Genomic DNA, 16,881 nt, shown 5'->3' on the forward strand with positions numbered 1-16,881 from the left:
TTCTTTTGCTTTCTCTCCCTTTACGTCTGTCTTTCCCTTTTTTTAAAATTCTTTCTGCCCTTGTTCTTTTTCAGATTAAATAGCTGTTTTATTTCAGCATATTATAAAAAGATACTTTGTAATGGGTTTGTATTTCTGCATATCTTTTAGTGTAAACACACACACACACAAGACAGAACTGGGTGTCATCAGCATATTGTAAGTTCAAACCCAACATTGCTAGATGTGGAAGCTGCTGACAAAATTTAGAACCATAAAATTCACTGTGGGAGTGAATTATGGGATGGAGCCACAAGCAAACCAAGATAGCGTAGTTTATTCATTTCTTCCTCCTGGAGTGACTAACTGCAAAGACCAGCTCCTGCTTCTTTTGCAAGATTGCTGAGCGATGATAGTGGATGGGGGAGCCACTGGCTGTGACAGTGGAGGCCCTGGTTTGATCTGAGCTTTGCAGTGAAGCTTGCCAGGTGACCTTGGGCATGATGTTTCGACTTGTCCTAATCTGCTTCACACGCTCATGGTGTGAGAAATAAAAGGTGCCAAGGTCTGTCTTGAGCCCTTGCAACAGAGTGACAAGGCAAGAAAAGCCTTTAAACATAAAGGCTGTGAGGAGAATGAGGAGTCTTGGAGTGTGGGCACAGATCCAGAACTGATCAGGGAAGGCTGCCTTGCCTGCTCTCCTGCCTTTAACAGCTTCTTGATGTGCACTAAAACCAATTTCTCAGCATAGAGATCAATAGCATCACCTGCTAATGTCTTCTCACTGTACTTAGAGGTGCCCATGTATCCATTTGCCAAATTGCCAGGGACCAAGTGCCCTTGCTGCCCGCTCAGTGCAATGAGGGGATCCTTTCCCCTCCCCGGGCTCTGGAGGGGGCCCTCTCAAATTGTGCCAGGCTTTGGAGCAGGCAGAAGATTCTTGCACTGAGATTTGTGCTGCTTCTACCTGTTTTAAAGCGCAGGATGCTCCCTCCCCTCTGCCAAATTGTCCAGCAAACCAGAGGACTTGTGGGGTAGGGTGCGGGGAATGGGACAGCAGTGACCACAAATTATGGCTGGCTCATAAGCCTGAGTTTGAGGAGTGCTTTCTTCTCACCAAGCTGCTGCTAAAGGACAGCCCTACAGAGTTCACAGTGGTCGCTTCAGTGCTGCGGTTTACAACCAAATAAACTAGTATAGCCTACTAACTCCACCTCTCTGAGTTCGATTCCAAAATGTTGCTGGTAAATGGGAGGGAGCTGGCTCTGCGTACTTTTAAGGCGAGGAAAGGCAGTGCGGAGTTCCTGTTCTAACTTTTTTATCCAGCCATAAACTGCTGGCTGAGGCAGCTGTAAGACGGTGAAAAGCAATTGTAAGTATCAGACAGAATGCTATTCAATTTCCTGGTTCTTAACTGAAGAGCCCCACTTCTCAAGCTGAAAACAAGCCCATCTTTGGAAGTCTTTCTAGGTCTCTAATCTGCCTTAACTGGATTTTCATTATTATTATTTTTAATTAATTTTATTGAAAGTTTTCAACATAAGATACAATGAAAACTGAACCAAACTAAACTAACTGGTAAAATTAGTAAATCTAACTGGCTTTTCTTTTTAGCACTTTTTGAGCTGTTTGGGGCTTGGGTTTCTTTGCTGCCTGTATGCAAGAGAGCAAGCATATCTTTTCAGTCTGTGTAGACTTTCAGGGAATGTTTCTACAAGTGTTCTCTCCTATTCTATCCAGTCTGACACCCCCAAAACATTAAGAGATCTGTTTTCAACATTCCCATTTGTTCTACCTTACAGAACTGACCTGGAGTGAAAAGCATATAGTCAAATAAGATACCCCCCCCCTGTCAACTTCTAAAGCAAATTATTGTCCTCATAAGGAGAGATGATGATTTAAGGAATAGGGAGATAATGGTGGTCTGTGGAGCAGGGAGCACAACCGTAGTCAATTTTGCAGAACTAGGAATGTTCCTCATTAGAGACAAACAGCAACTAGGACTGTGGTTTAATCAAATTCTGGTTACCAAGAGCTCTTCAATTGAGAAGATTACTAATGGCAGACAAGCTTCCCTGAAAGGCAGCCTGTCCACCACCATCAGTATCACCTTCAATTATTTTGAAATTTTCACAAATGTCAAATTTGCTCTGTTGGTCTCCCTGGAGCATGAAATATTTGGGCTGATTACAAAAGCATACAAAGTGCCAGATAACACAATTCAATTGAAAAACGATCATTATTTTATTTGGCTACAGTCTTACGTTTGGCTGCCACTCTGCTGTCTCTCTTTGCGAAGGACAGCCCTTGTTTTCTGATACCCAACTCCGGTAAATCACAATCACTGCTCCTATTTCTGTCTCCAAGGAAAGGCCATGTTAAAATTCAACTAGCAGTAATTTGCTAACATTGTCATTCTTCAGGGTTTAGTATCCCTGCAGAGTCTCTAGAAGTTAATTCTCTGCATGGGGGGTGGATGCATCTATAGTGAATCTGTTTCAAAGCTTCTTTTTAATGAACATTTTATATCATTTTATATAAACTACTTAGAGGGATTTTTAAAAAGCGATATACAAATATTGTTAAATAAAATTTTAAAATGTGCATGAACCCTAACGCTGTAATCCTAGTTACAGGTAGGTAGCCGTGTTGGTCTGAGTCGAAGCAAAATAAAAAAATTCCTTCAGTAGCACCTTAAAGACCAAGTAAGTTTTTATTTTGTTATGACCTTTCGTGTGTATCTGAAGAAGTGTGCATGCACATGAAAGCTCATACCAAAATAAAAACTTACTTGGTCTTTAAGGTGCTACTGAAGGAATTTTTTTATTTTGCTGCAATCCTAGACATGCTTACCTGAGAGTAAGCCCCACTCAATTTTAATCTGAATATTAGTGTATAGGGCTTTGTGTGCTGGCCCTAGTATCTTGAATTGGACCCAGTAGCTCACTGGCAGCCAGTGTAGTGCTGTGAGTATCAGTGACACATACAGTAGTCCCATTAGACTTTGTATTCTACACTAGTGCAGTTTCTGGAGCATCTTCAAGGGCAGCCCCGCAGAGAGTGCATTGCAGTAGTCTAGACATGTATAAGATTGCACTGCAAAGCACCATGCAGGGTTTAGCATGGATGTAAGGCAGCTGCCTATGTTCCTTCTCACCTGCTGCATTTGTTTATTCTTTATTGTTGTTACGAGATATGCTTGGAAAATAGAGTTACTCTACGATATGTAATCAACAGTTCAAAATATTCTTCATCAGCTACGGTACGTGAAATGGTCTAGCCTGCTGTTTTGCATTCTGCAGCTGCTGAGGAATATTTTGAGTGGTCGATCAAATCTGCCTTTAGCCCTCCAAACTTAGCATTACCTGCACTAACTGGCAATGGCTCTCCAGGGTTTCATACAGGAGTTTTTCCCAATCCATAACAAGAGTTGCAAGATATTGAGCCTGGCTTCTCTTCAGCATGCAAATGAAATGCTCTCCCACTCAGCACAACCCTTCCCTAATGTGTATAATAGCATATGTGTCTTGGGCAGCAATTCATGGTATTGAAGTTCAGGTCCTACACAAGCATGTCCCTAGATTCATCTGTGAATTGTAAAGGTAAAGGGACCCCTGACCATTCGGTCCAGTTGTGACCAACTCTGGGGTTGCAGCACTCATTTCGCATTATTGGCCGAGGGAGCCGGCGTACAGCTTCTGGGTCATATGGCCAGCAGGACTAAGCCGCTTCTGGCGAACCAGAGCAACACACGGAAACACTGTTTACCTTCCCACTGTAGCGGTACCTCTATTTATCTACTTCCACTTTGATGTGCTTTCGAACTGCTAGGTTGGCAGGAGCTAGGACCGAGCAACAGGAGCTTACCCCGTTGCTGGGATTCAAACCGCCAATCTTCTGATCAGCAAGCCCTAGGCTCAGTGGTTTAACCCACAGTGCCACCCGCTGTGAATGGTAGGAGGGAGTAAATGTGCAGATTTTGAAAGTAAGCTCTTTTGAAAGCAGACCAAATATACATAGGATTGGCCAATAAGGTCTGAGTATGCCCGCAACCACATTCCTGGAGTCTGAAATTTTCTCAGGTAGGAGCTGTGCCCTCAAATGAAAGGGGATGGCCTAGATTTCTTCTTCTGTGATATTTCTTAAAATGCTGAAACAAGTGGACTGTGATCTGTGGTTAAGATCAAAATGTGCTTATTCCATAACATGAAACATACCACCAAGCTCCTGACTCGGCGTTACTTGCTTTCACTGTTCACACTGAGACTAAAGTTCCACTGTCAAGAAAAGTGTGTGTGTGTGTGTGTGTGTGTGTGTGTGTGTAAAACAGCATCTATACATAATTAATTAGCATTTTCTGCATCCTATTAAATAATGCTAGGAGGGCACCCACTTGTGACATGAATTAATTATGGCACCAGCAGACGAACAATTTGTTTTGCAGGAGCTGCACAATATTTCTGCCACAAACAATACAGAGTGCCTGCCCTATCATTCATCCAGATGTCGCTGAAATCACATGGCAGAGCAAACGCCGTAGATTAAGCTGGCAGCTTCTGAAAATTGCACCACAGTTTGCAGCTCCTGCAGCAGTCCGGATAGTGGTGAATGGGTCTGCCTGTGGAGGAAGTGGCTTGAGGATCACGGTCCCTGGCAATTAGTTCTTTGCATTTCTCCAGGGCTTGTTGTGCAATATTGTGGTTTAGTGTAAAAAAGTTTTGGATTGGGACCCATGGGGACCGGATTTCAGATCAGCCCACACCCAGACTCATCTCTCAGTCGTGGAATAAGCACAACTACCTCCACTTCAGAAATCACCACTTCTGAGGTTGAAGCTGTGTTATGGTGAATCGACCCAGTTGCTTCTTGGGTTGTGTGGTTAAAGGATCCTGGATTCAAGGTGCATTAACTGAGTTAAAACAGTTAAAACTTTTCTTTCCTATGCCAGTAAAAGGTTAAATGCAGAAGGTACCGTAACTTTTCCCCTGATTTGAAGTGTAGATATTCGCTGCTGTTGTCTGCACTTGAGCCATTGTGCTATTGAGATGAATTTTTTTCACAATGTAATTTATCCAGAGTTCTAAAAAGGAGTGATTTCTCCTTACCCCAGTTAATAGCAGCACCCAAGAGCAAGTTGTACTATACTATTAATTAATTAATTAAAGTGTCCCCGGACACATTGAAAAAAATCGGGTAACCTTTGGCTAGAAGGCAGTCTCAAGCATCTCACAGGGGCAGTGGGGGGAGTTGCATCCTAAACACTTGGCACCTAAAACTGATTTCCTCAGAGCACATCAGCACATGTCCCACAAGGCAGTGGGTGTGGATTTTTCCTTGGGGTTTACTTCCAAAGCCCTTCTCACAAATAAGTATAGCCACAAGCTAGCAAATGTTTAGGACAGGGGTCGGCAAGGCTTACCAAGCAGGGGCCAGATCACTCCCGTGGAGATCCTCCGTGGGCTGGACCGGTGCAGCGCGATGCTGGAAATCGTGTCTGTGCATGTCCGCGGCACCGGAAATCACTTCTGTGCATGCCCAGACGCTGAAAACTGTGCCTGTTCAGAAGCGATTTTCGGTATCTGGGCATGCGCAGAAGCGATTTCCGGAGCTGCAGAAGAGAGTCCCCGTGTTGTGCCGGTTTTGCACAGTGCATGGGGACTCGCCAAACGGGCGGCTTGGTTCAGGGGCGGCTTGTGGGCCGGTTAAACGGCCTCCATGGGCCGCTTCCACCCCATGGGCCTTAGGTTGCCAACCCCTGGTTTAGGACCAGAGTATTTCTTCTCCTAGATGGGCTACCTTCCTAGGTTGACGAGCCCCCTCTGCCCATCATTTTCCTCTACACTAGACCATGTGCAGAAACTGCCTTCTTGACAGTTTGGCCCACTCTTGGTCTCACCCACTCAATCTGCCAGAACCTGTCTTCGCATGCAGGGGAAGTCCCTAACTCACCGAGGTTTTGAGAGCCATCAGTTACTCTCACCTGGTTTAGCTGGCCAATTGAAGCTGCTCCTGGGGTGTGGCCGCTGTCACATGCGGACAGCTTCTAGGAGCCACAGGTGAGAGCTGAGTGCAGGGTGGGCACCAAAGGTGGACTAACTACCCCAGCACAATGTGCCCCTCACCAGAGGTGCTACGCTACCCCTTCCCTAAACCCCTCACACCCATGCACACATCCATATACCCACCTGCATCTACCAGTTATGTTCAACTGTGGCAATGAAATCTATGAATGAATTATGAATGCCTTCAGGATTCTGATATGGGAAGTGCTGACAAATCCCATATAATTCACACAGGGAGTCCCTGAGGATGTTCCACACTCTTTATTTGATTGTCCAGTTTTTGACAGTGTATATGCAAAATTTCTCATCTCTGCAAAGGTCGTGAATATCAGTCTAATTTGCCGGGGGGGGGGGGGGACGACACAAATTCCTGTTCCCTAGTGACAAGTAGGTAATACAGCAAGCAACTACTGTAGCTACCTTTGCTCTGGCAATAGTAAACAAGCATCCAGTGCATTTTGATATTTGCAGATAAATGAAATTTACATGCATTCTATAAAATGTATTTTTGCTATCTGAATAAATGAAATGGTGACTGAGGTGGAGTGTGAAGCCCACGTCTGAAATACTGGAATTTTACATCCTTGAAACTTCATTATTTATTTGTCATTTTGACTTTGATTGTTAATTGCTGTTACACTCCGTGGCCAAACAAATAATTTAAACTGCAGATTTGTCACTGTTATGCTCCATGGCCAAACAAATAATTGAAACTCTGTAACTTTGTTAATTATGTGTTGAAGTATATGTTGCGTGACTGAGATGCAAGTTACGTTCTTCCCATAAAGAACAAACAATGGGTGCTTTGATTATCACAAAGCCGTTAGCTTCATTGATTGCAAAAAGGAAACCACTCGCTTTTGTCCTTAAACAAGGAAACATTGTTCCATAGAACACTTTTGAGAAGTTAAATTTGATTGCCCTTTCATGTTTGTTTTTTAAAATGTAACTTTCTTTGCTACTGTAACCCCTATCAAAAATGTGGAAAGTCCCGCTAACTTTTATGGCAGTTGAACTTTATTTCCCGGAGCTCCAGTTGACTTCAAAGCGTGTGATAAGTAAACAGTTTTTTTTTAATGTCTCTTAGAAACTTTGTCAGCTTGAAAGGTCTCTGTAATAGGGTCAATGTCTTCATTTGAAAGGCTTGACCCAGCCGTTGCTGCCATTTTGATGTCTCTCACTGCGAGAGTTTCTTCCTGATTACATTGCCAAAGTGAGGCAAGGTGAGGCAAGTCCTTTTGAGCATTGCAGTATTTAGTCCTTTATCCAGGGCTATGTGAACTCTGTACTACAATAAAATCAACATTTTGCTATCCAAATACTGCTCCAGTAAAAGCAATTCTGCAGAAATAGGCTTCAGAAATGAACTAGTGGGCTCACGGGGTCTTTCAATATGATCAGTTCAAGACACAGCAAGTGGGCAACACAGACAAGTGCAAAGTTCTGCATTTAAGTCAAACCCGCAAAAGCAGGTGCACAGGCGTAGCAAGCAAGCAAGGTACCTGACTGGGGAGTAGCATATGTGAAAAGGTTGTTGGGGTCGTAGTCAGTTTCAGCTGAACATGTGTCAGCATTGTGATGAAGAGAGAGAGAGAGGTGAAAGTGGTTTTAGGATTCAATCACAGAACCACTGTTTCGAAGTATCAGCTCTACTATATTCCATTTTACAACCTCATCCAGAGGTCGTGTCCAGTTCTGGGTGTCACCCTAAAAGGAGTATAGAAAAGTTGGAGTGAATTCAGATGAGGGGAACTAAGATGGCAATGGATGTGGGAAACAAGTCCAAAGAGCAGGGATAACTCAGTCAGTAGAGCATGGGACTCTTAGGACTCAGCTACACAGGTCAATTTATAACATTAAAAACGTGTTCAAAAATGTGACACCAGATGGTGCTGTAGAGGAGAATCCAAAGTCAATGGCAGATTGCCTTGGAAACTTCTTTTCTTCATATAGAGTTTTAAATAGCGATACACAGAGAGAGAGAGTATATATATCGCCAGCCTTAATCTCAGGGTCATGGATTTGAGCCCCCTGTTGGGCAAAAGACTCCTGCATTGCAGGTGGGTTGGACTAGATGGCCCTCATGGTCACAGCTCTACAATTATATGATTCTTTGAGGAAAGGTTGAAAGAACTGGGTATGTTTAGGCTGGAGAAGAGAAGCCTGAGAGGGCCACAAAAGCAGGGCTGTTGCATAGAAGAGGGCAAAGACTTGTTTAAGACTAAGTTATAGGAAGAGAGATTTCAGCTGAACATTAGGAGAAAGCTCTTGATGCAAGAGCAGCCTGACAGTGGAACCCAGTGACCTAGGGAGATGGAGGTGGGCTGTCTGTAAAACTGCAGGTGTTGACGTAGGCTATGGAGCCATCTACTAGGGGTGCATTACAAAACAGAGAAATTCCAATAGGGAAGGGACCAAGTGACTTCCACAATCTGGGTGATGTGGCTGAAAATGTCCTTTCCTGCATCCCAGGAAGCTGGTCTTTGAATGGCAGTGGGATATGGAGCAAGACTGCCAGGGAAGAACACTGTGGGATAGCAAACGTATGAAGAATAAGGCATTATTTTGCTCCCAAATGCTTCAAAGATTTATAGGAATAGACAGCCCAGCTCCTACTTCCTCTTTGCCATTACAGCTGAGCTGTTATCAAGCATTTGCTGCAGGAAAGGGGATGGTGGGACGCTGCACTCAGAGCGAAGCTACGGTTCTTGCTTCTTTGAAAGGATCTGAACAATCTCTCAAGATTTATGTTCAGTTCTTGAGGAGAAGCCAGAAATTACAGGCAAGATAAATTTGCAGTGCGGTGTAGAGCATTCGCCATCTGAGCGTTGCAAAGCGATTTATGTACAAACATCTAGGTAATTAAGCTTCAATGTGAACATTCTCTCCCTTTTTAATTAGCTTCATGTGAGTAATTTGTTGATACTTGCACAGTCAATTTAATTACATTAACAAGTCGGAGTTGCTTGCTGTTTTGACACTGCAGGGCAGTCCTTGGGGAACTTTCTCCCAGTGGCAAAGTATTATATACATGCAGACCTACTGTCAGAGAAAAGGTCTGTCATTTTTGGTAGCTCTGATGACTGAATGGTGACAAAGCTGGTCAACATTGGGCTAGGTAGACTCAGCCTCTGTGTTATCCATTGTGGGGTGCAGTAGCCAGAACTGTACAAAGCACTCCAAGTGAGGACATAGCATTGTATAGTGAGCGGTTAGAGTGTTGGGCTGGAACTGGGTAGGCCCGAGTTCAAATTCCCACTCAGTCGTGAAGTTCATAGGTGACTTTGGGGTAGTCTTAGACCAACCCACCTCACATGCTTGTTGTCAGGATAAGAGAAGAATTATGCATGCTGCTTTTCATCTTTTGGTAGAAAAGAGGGGATGCAAATTTAGCGAAAAACACTAAAAGAAGGCTGATGGACTGACTCAGTGTAATAGGGCAGCTTCATAGGCTCGTATGACTGCAGACAATAGTTTGTGGGGAAGTGGAGTGATTAGTTAAAGCCATTTCCATTTCAGTCCCTCTTCTGGATTTCTCCTATAATTGAATAGGTTTCGGGAGTTGATGAAAACTATTTACAAGTGTCAGCTCATGCCATACAGCGTGTGTTCTTGGATTGATGCCTTGTGCTCATTTTCTCTCTCCTAAGAGTTACAGAAGCATCCAGCTCTGCTTGTCTTGACAAGATCAAGCCTGACAGCAGAAATGTGATCAAATTGCATTAGCCTCTCAATTTCCCTCATTCTTAAGGGGCAAAGAGAATTATAGAGAAATAATGAAGTATAATATACCAAATATTCCTCCTTCCACATTCACATTAGTGCTTCAGATGATGTCCTTATAGAATACAACAGCGTGCTTCAGAGTTCTTGCAATTGTGATTATCAACAGCATTGATTTTACCATGACACCGTAACCCGTGTGAGTCAGTTTTGGTGGATGAGGAAATTGCCACTGTCGTTCCACAACTGGGTGGGGTGTGTGTGTGGCCTGACCCACAAGTGCTGGAACAAATTCCTCTGTCCTCATTTAAGTGGGAATTTAATTTCATACCCTCCAACATTTCTCGGATGAAAATAGAGATGTCCCTTCCAAGGGAAAGTGGGACATTTTGGGATCAAATCAGAAACCAGGGCGGCTTCTGTAAATCCGGGACTGTCCCTGGAAAATTGGGGCACTTGGAGGGTCTGTAATTCATCCCTGAGGCCTGAGAGATGCGATGAGAGCCAGTTGCTCAGGGATCTGAGAGTCTTCAATGTCTCTTGGACAAGCGTAAGACTAGTCTCCACCCACTCGTAGTGTAGCTGGTCCAGGCATGTCTTTCATCGTCACAAACCAGATGTTGTTGTTGTTGTTTAGTCGTTTAGTCGTGTCCGACTCTTCGTGACCCCATGGACCATAGCACGCCAGGCACTCCTGTCTTGCACTGTCCCTTCATGAATCAATGCCTTGTCGTGGCGAAGGGGCTTGAATAACTCAGAGAAGCTATGAGCTATGCCATGCAGGGCCACCCAAGATGGACAGGTCATAGTGGAGAGTTTTGACTAAACGTGATCCACCTAGAGAAGGAACTGGCAAGCCACTCCAGTATCCCTGCCAAGAAAACTCCATGGACAAACCAGATACCTATAGCAACTCTGCAAACAGGGCATGAGCACAACAGCCCTTTCCATACTCATGTTCCCCGACATTTGGCACTCAGAGGTAAGGCAGTTCCGGTACTAGAGCTATTACTCAATGGTAATGAATAGAAACTATTGAGATTCAAGTACTCTGTTGCTGAATGCTTTTATAGAAAGGTGATTTGTCTCTTTCCAGGTTCTCTCTGCATGGTGGAGTTTGATGTGCTTAGGGGCAAAGTGCATGTTACATGCTAGCATGTTTAACCAAAGCCCACTATCATTTTTCTTTTAACTTAGGGCTTGGCCACACTTCTGCTTGTCCCATGCACGGGTCCAAGAGGTCTTCCATTTCTCCTTTGCTTTCTAGGTACGTCTCTGAGCGGTTTTGTGTTTGTCCTGCCACTTTCCCAGGGAAAACCCACTGTATGCTGCTGAATTGGAACAAACATCAATCCGCAGAAAAACTAATTCATGATTTTTAAATATATTTTTTTCTGATTCAGCAGTAAACAGTGAGTATTCCTAGTGGGACAAAGGGGAGTGTGGGTGAGCCCTTAAAAGCCACTTGGGAAACATATGACTTTGAGCCTGGTAACAAAGGGAGGTGGTTTGCTGAACTCTTCCCCTAATAACTGTTTTTCCATTCAAAATGGTTCCTGTTCATTGTTCTATCCATCCCCACCTCCCAAGTTCAACACTCCTGGAAGGGTCTTACATAAGGGTCTGACTCTTCTGTTTCAAGTGTATCTGAAGAAGTGTGCATGCACACGGAAGCTCATACCAAAATAAAAACTTAGTTGGTCTTTAAGGTGCTACTGAAGGAATTTTTTTATTTTACTCCTGGAAGGATGAAGGAAGAATCAAAGAATGGCCTGGCTTGATCTCGCCAACAAGTTTCTTACTGAGGAACATGGCTTTGTAAAGCACCCCATAACCCCCAGCAATTAATGGGCTCGTTCTTATTGACAAATAGGTGTTTTTTTTATAATTGCCCATGAGCCCTGTTGATGCTTACAGTCTCCCTCTGAACAATGTCATGCTGCGCTCAACCAGGTGGAGAAACTTAGGTGGGACGTTTAACAGCCTTGGTTTCTCTTTTGCAGAGACACAAAGCACACATTTAAAAAATGCCAGACGAAAGGAGCGATGGTTTCTTCAAACGACTATCTCATGCAGGCTCAATTTTCACTATCAGAGTAAGTACCAGGAGCCAGATTAACCCCTTCTGCCTGACTAGAGCGCCAAGGAAGAAAAGTATACCAAAGTGCAGTTTCCTTCCTGCCAGTGGGTGCTTCCAAATGGCAGCTTTGAAGTTTTCTTTTACAAGTATTATTCTAATCCTGCCAAAGTTTTTAGAAAGGATAAGCTGAATAAAAAGGGATGGACAATGGAAACCAGAAAAGGGCGAAGGGAAGTCAAGGGATTCTGAGAATCCTAAATATAAAGGTGATGGATATGTTTAAATGGAAATACGTTATGTAACATTTAATTTAATTTTAATAATAATAATAATAATAATAATAATAATAATAATAATAATAATAATAATGTGATTTTCATTAGAACCATAGCATGCCAGGGCAAGGTTACCCCCCCCCTCCTGTAGGATGCCTGCTAGTTATAGTTTTGTGTTTTTTAAAACATTTTTAAACGATGCACACACTTTCAAACAGCACACTTAACTTCATGACTGGCTTGGTGATCAGTCCCCAGAATTGCAGACTTGAAAGGATTTCAGGAGGCAGGGCTGGAAAGGATTCCTGTTGGAATCCCTGGAAAGCTGCTTTCAGACAGAGAAAGCAATATTCAGTTTAGTCGGCCTTCCCCAAGCAGGTGGCCTCCAGAGGTTTTGCACTATATCTGTCAATAATAACAATAATAATAATTTATTATTTATACCCCAGCCACTCTGGGCGGCTTCCAACCGAATATTAAAACAGTACAGCATTAAACATTAAAAACTTCCCTAAACAGGGCCGCCTTCAGTTGTCTTCTAAAAGTAAAATAATTACTTATTGCCTTGACATCTGCTGGGAGGGCGTTCCACAGGGCGGGTGCCACTACCAAGAAGGCCCTCTGTCTGGTTCCCTGTAACCTCACTTCTTGCAATGAGGGAACCGCCAGAAGGCCCTCAGTGCTGGATCTCAGTGTCCGGGCTGAATGGTGGGGGCGGAGACGCTCCTTCAGATATACAGGACCGAGGCCGTTTAGGGCTTTAAAGGTCAGTACCAACACTTTGAATTGTGCTCGGAAATGTACTTCAACTGGCACATCTGCACAATGCTATGACTGATGGCAGTTGTAAGTACAGAACATCTGGAGGGCACCAGCTTGGGGGAAGGCTAGGCAAAACATCAGTCCAATGCAGCATAAGGCAGCTTCACATGACATGTTTTAAGTTTCTTCTCAAACTTCCAGAAGAGCTGAAAATGAGAATAAGCAGCTTGTGCTGTGGACTTTTTGTGCCTGAGCTCTCAGAGCACATCTGTTACCTGCTGGCTCACTTGACCTTCAGTGCCTCTCTTGCACTTGAATCCAGAACTTGCTTCTAGGCACTTCAAAGCCATCTGCCCACCTGACCCTTTCCTGTGCCGGAGAGGAAGCTTGGCTGTTCCGGCAAGCTGGTTGCAACCCCAGGAACTCTTATCTTTGCCTTTGTGAGCAAAAACATTCCAAGGAGGTTAGAAGCTGCCCCTTCTAAGATAGTGGACTTTAAAAATAGATGTTCGTTGAATGCGTAAAAATGTAAAACACCCCGGGGTTGGCTCCCCGCTTCCCCTTTTCTTTAAACGGGTGTGGGGGCGAACTGTGGAGAAAATGTTATCCAGTTTGCGGCGATTATCATTAGTTTCCACTTGGTATTCAAAACTTTCCACATTTTGCCCCATGTGCAGCGAGTGAGCAGTGAACGCACCGAGATAAGGAATGGGTTAAACATGGCCACCATTTTCTTTTTAAACATTTTTTTTTTGTTTTTAAACAATACAATAACCATTAAACACTTATCCAGCTAATGCTGTTTGTTTTATCCCTTGTCTCTAATACACTTGCACATTCAACATTCAAACATATTACTTAACATCACCTCTCCGCTGAGAATATGCAGCGTTTGGTATAAGAAGGTCTTGATTTTGGTCATTAATATAGTTAAAGAAAGGGGCCCATGTTTCTTGGAAGGAGGTGCTCACCCAAGATTTGACGATACATGGTCCTGTCCATCGTCCCTTCAATGCGGTGAAGTTGTCCTGTCCCCTTAGCAGAAAAACACCCCCAAAGCATAATATATCCCCCTCCACGTTTGACGGTGGGGGTGGTGTTCTTGGGGTCGTAGGCAGCATTCCTCCTACTCCAAACACAGTGAATTGATTTGATGCCAAAGAGCTCGATTTTGGTCTCATCTGACCACAACACTTTCACCCAGTTCTCCTCTGGGTCATTCAGATGTGCATTGGCAAACTGCAGACGGGCCTGTACATGTGCTGTCTTGAGCAAGGGGAGCTTGCGGGCTCTGCAGGATCTCAGTCCTTCACGGCGTAGTGTGTTACCAACTGTTTTCATGGTGACTATGGTCCCAGCTGCCCTGAGATCACTGACAAGTTGCCCCCGTGTAGTTCTGGGCTGCTTCATCGCCGTTCTCCTGATCATTGCAACTCCACGAGTACAAACTGTACCTCACTGTACAAACTCTCCGAAGGTCATATTCTTGTGCTTTTCCATACAGCATTCAGAAAAAGTTGCACAGGCAGTAAAATTTGGCATATTTCCAAAGTGGTGAACGTTCCTAAATTATTGGCACAGGAACTCAAGAGTGGCTTGTAAGAGCCATGCAGTCTAAGCTGCAGCAACTAGCTCAGACCTCCTCACATATTGAGCTTCTCTGATTAATCATTTCATCCCAAGGTGAGGGGAGTGGATATAGCTAAGCCAGGCAGGACAGCTTACAGTATTAACCCTGTCATGCATTAATCATAGAATCATAGAATCATAGAGTTGGAAAAGACCACAAGGGCCATCCAGTCCAACACCCTGCCGAGCAGGAAACACCATCAAAGCATTCTTGACATATGCCTGTCAAGCCTCTGCTTAAAGACCTCCCAAGAAGGAGACTCCACCACACTCCTTGGCAGCAAATTCCACTGTTGAACAGCTCTTACTGTCAGGAAGTTCTTCCTAATGTTTAGGTGGAATCTTCTTTGTAGTTTATAATGATAATAATAATAATAATAATAATAATAATAATAATAATAATAATAATAACAACAACAACAACAACAACAACAACAATAATTTATACCCCGCCCATCTGGCTGGGCTTCCCCTGCCACTCTGGCCGGCTTCCAACAAACATTAAAATACATCAAATATCACAGATTAAAAACTTCCCTAAACAAGGCTGCCTTTAGGTGTTTTCTAAATGTTAGGTAGTTGTTTATCTCTCTGACCTCTGATGGGAGGGTGTTCCACAGGGCGGGTGCCACTACCGAGAAGGCCCTCTGCCTGGTTCCCTGTAGCTTTGCTTCTCGCAGTGAGGGAACCACCAGAAGGCCCTCGGTGCTGGACCTCAGTGTCCGGGCAGAACGATGGGGGTGGAGACGCTCCTTCAGGTATACTGAACCGAGGCCGTTTAGGGCTTTAAGGGTCAGCACCAACACTTTGAATTCTGCTCGGAAATGTACTGGGAGCCAATGTAGGTCTTTCAAGACTGGTGTTATGTGTTTTCGGCGGCTGCTCCCAGTCACCAGTATAGCTGCCGCATTCTGGATTAGTTGTAGTTTCCGGGTCACCTTCAAAGGTAGCCCCACATAGAGTGCATTGCAGTAATCCAAGTGGGAGATAACCAGAGCATGCACCACTCTGGCAAGGCAGTCCGTAGGCAGGTAGGGTCTCAGCCTGCGTACCAGATGGAGCTGATAGACAGCTGCCCTGGACACAGAATTGACCTGCGCCTCCATAGTTTGAATCCATTGCTCCGTGTCAGCTTCTCTGGAGCAGCAGAAAACAACCTTTCTCCCTCCTCTATATGACATCCTTTTATATATTTGAACATGGCTATCATATCACCCCTTAACCTTCTCTTCTCCAGGCTAAACATACCCAGCTCCCTAAGCCCTTCCTCATAAGGCATTGTTTCCAGGCCTTTGACCATTTTGGTTGCCCTCTTCTGGACACGTTCCAGCTTGTCACTATCCAGCTTGTCACTATCCAGCTTCTCACTATCCAGACTTAAACATGTTGGTTATTTGAGACTGGTTATCCCGTCATCGGGACCCAGGTGGCGCTGTGGGTTAAACCACTGAGCCTAGGGCTTGCTGATCAAAAGGTCGGCGGTTCGAATCCCTGTGACGGGGTGAGCTCCCGTTGCTTGGTCCTAGCTCCTGCCAACCCAGCAGTTCAAAAGCACGTCAAAATGCAAGTAGATAAATAGGTACCGCTACAGCGGGAAGGTAAACAGCGTTTCCATGTGCTGCTCTGGTTTGCCAGAAGCGGCTTTGTCATGCTGGCCACATGACCCAGAAGCTGTACGCCGGCTCACAGTTTTAACTCTGCACATGCATAGATACGTCACAAAAGCTGATAGTTAGAACAGGTATTTGTGACAGGGAAGGGAAAGGAGGCAGAGACTTGGCAGGTGGGCTGGAAAGCAGCTGCTGTGTGCCCTGCACAGACTATCCAGCAAGGAGCGAGGCAGGACTCGTTACTCCCAGTGCGTCAGAACAGCCTCAGGTTCCTCAGGTTCCATTTTGATTTTTGTTCATTCTTTTTCTCTCCTTCTGCAGTTCTTCGTTGTTTGCCAGGGATTTCTGCAGCTCTCTCAGCTGATGACGTCTGGCCTTGTGAAAAGCTCCATTTCCACAATTGAGAAGCGCTTTGGACTGTCCAGCCAGATGGCCGGCATGGTGGTCTCCTTCAACGAGGTACCACCTTAGCTGCTTGTGCATCTTTCCTCCCCTGCTTTTATCTTTCATAAGGATGTGGCTTCCCCAGCGTCCTAAGAGGCCTCTCAACCTCTCTTCTCACTACCCAGGTGGGAAGCACGCTGCTGATCGCCTTTGTGAGTTACTTGGGCTGCAGAGTCCACAGGCCCCGCTTCATTGGCTATGGGGCTGTCCTCGTCTCCATGGCTGGTCTGGTCATGTCGCTCCCTCACTTTATCTCGGGACCCTATGAATATGATCGCTCCGTTACTGGTAAGGACTTTCTGTGTATGATATCCTTG

General features: G+C 44.6%; 1 protein-coding gene across 2 annotated transcripts in view; it reads left to right on the plus strand.

Moving 5' to 3' along the window:
• Positions 1-592: 592 nt before the first annotated feature.
• SLCO2B1 (solute carrier organic anion transporter family member 2B1) overlaps positions 593-16,881 on the plus strand; it is a 48,264-nt gene continuing 31,975 nt past the window's right edge. Inside the window, exons 1-5 of one of the 2 annotated variants that reach the window (XM_060273993.2) lie at positions 593-1,351; positions 10,962-11,031; positions 11,768-11,860; positions 16,442-16,579; positions 16,690-16,852. In XM_060273993.2, the coding sequence (XP_060129976.2) occupies positions 11,792-11,860; positions 16,442-16,579; positions 16,690-16,852 (370 nt within the window). In that variant the 5' untranslated portion in view covers positions 593-1,351; positions 10,962-11,031; positions 11,768-11,791. The remainder of the gene's footprint in view (positions 1,352-10,961; positions 11,032-11,767; positions 11,861-16,441; positions 16,580-16,689; positions 16,853-16,881) is intronic. The other variant, XM_060273994.2, reaches the window with a different exon arrangement.

The sequence above is a fragment of the Zootoca vivipara genome, chromosome 4, assembly GCF_965207765.1.
Source record: "Zootoca vivipara chromosome 4, rZooViv2.hap1.1, whole genome shotgun sequence".
NCBI classification, from domain to species: Eukaryota; Metazoa; Chordata; class Lepidosauria; order Squamata; family Lacertidae; genus Zootoca; species Zootoca vivipara.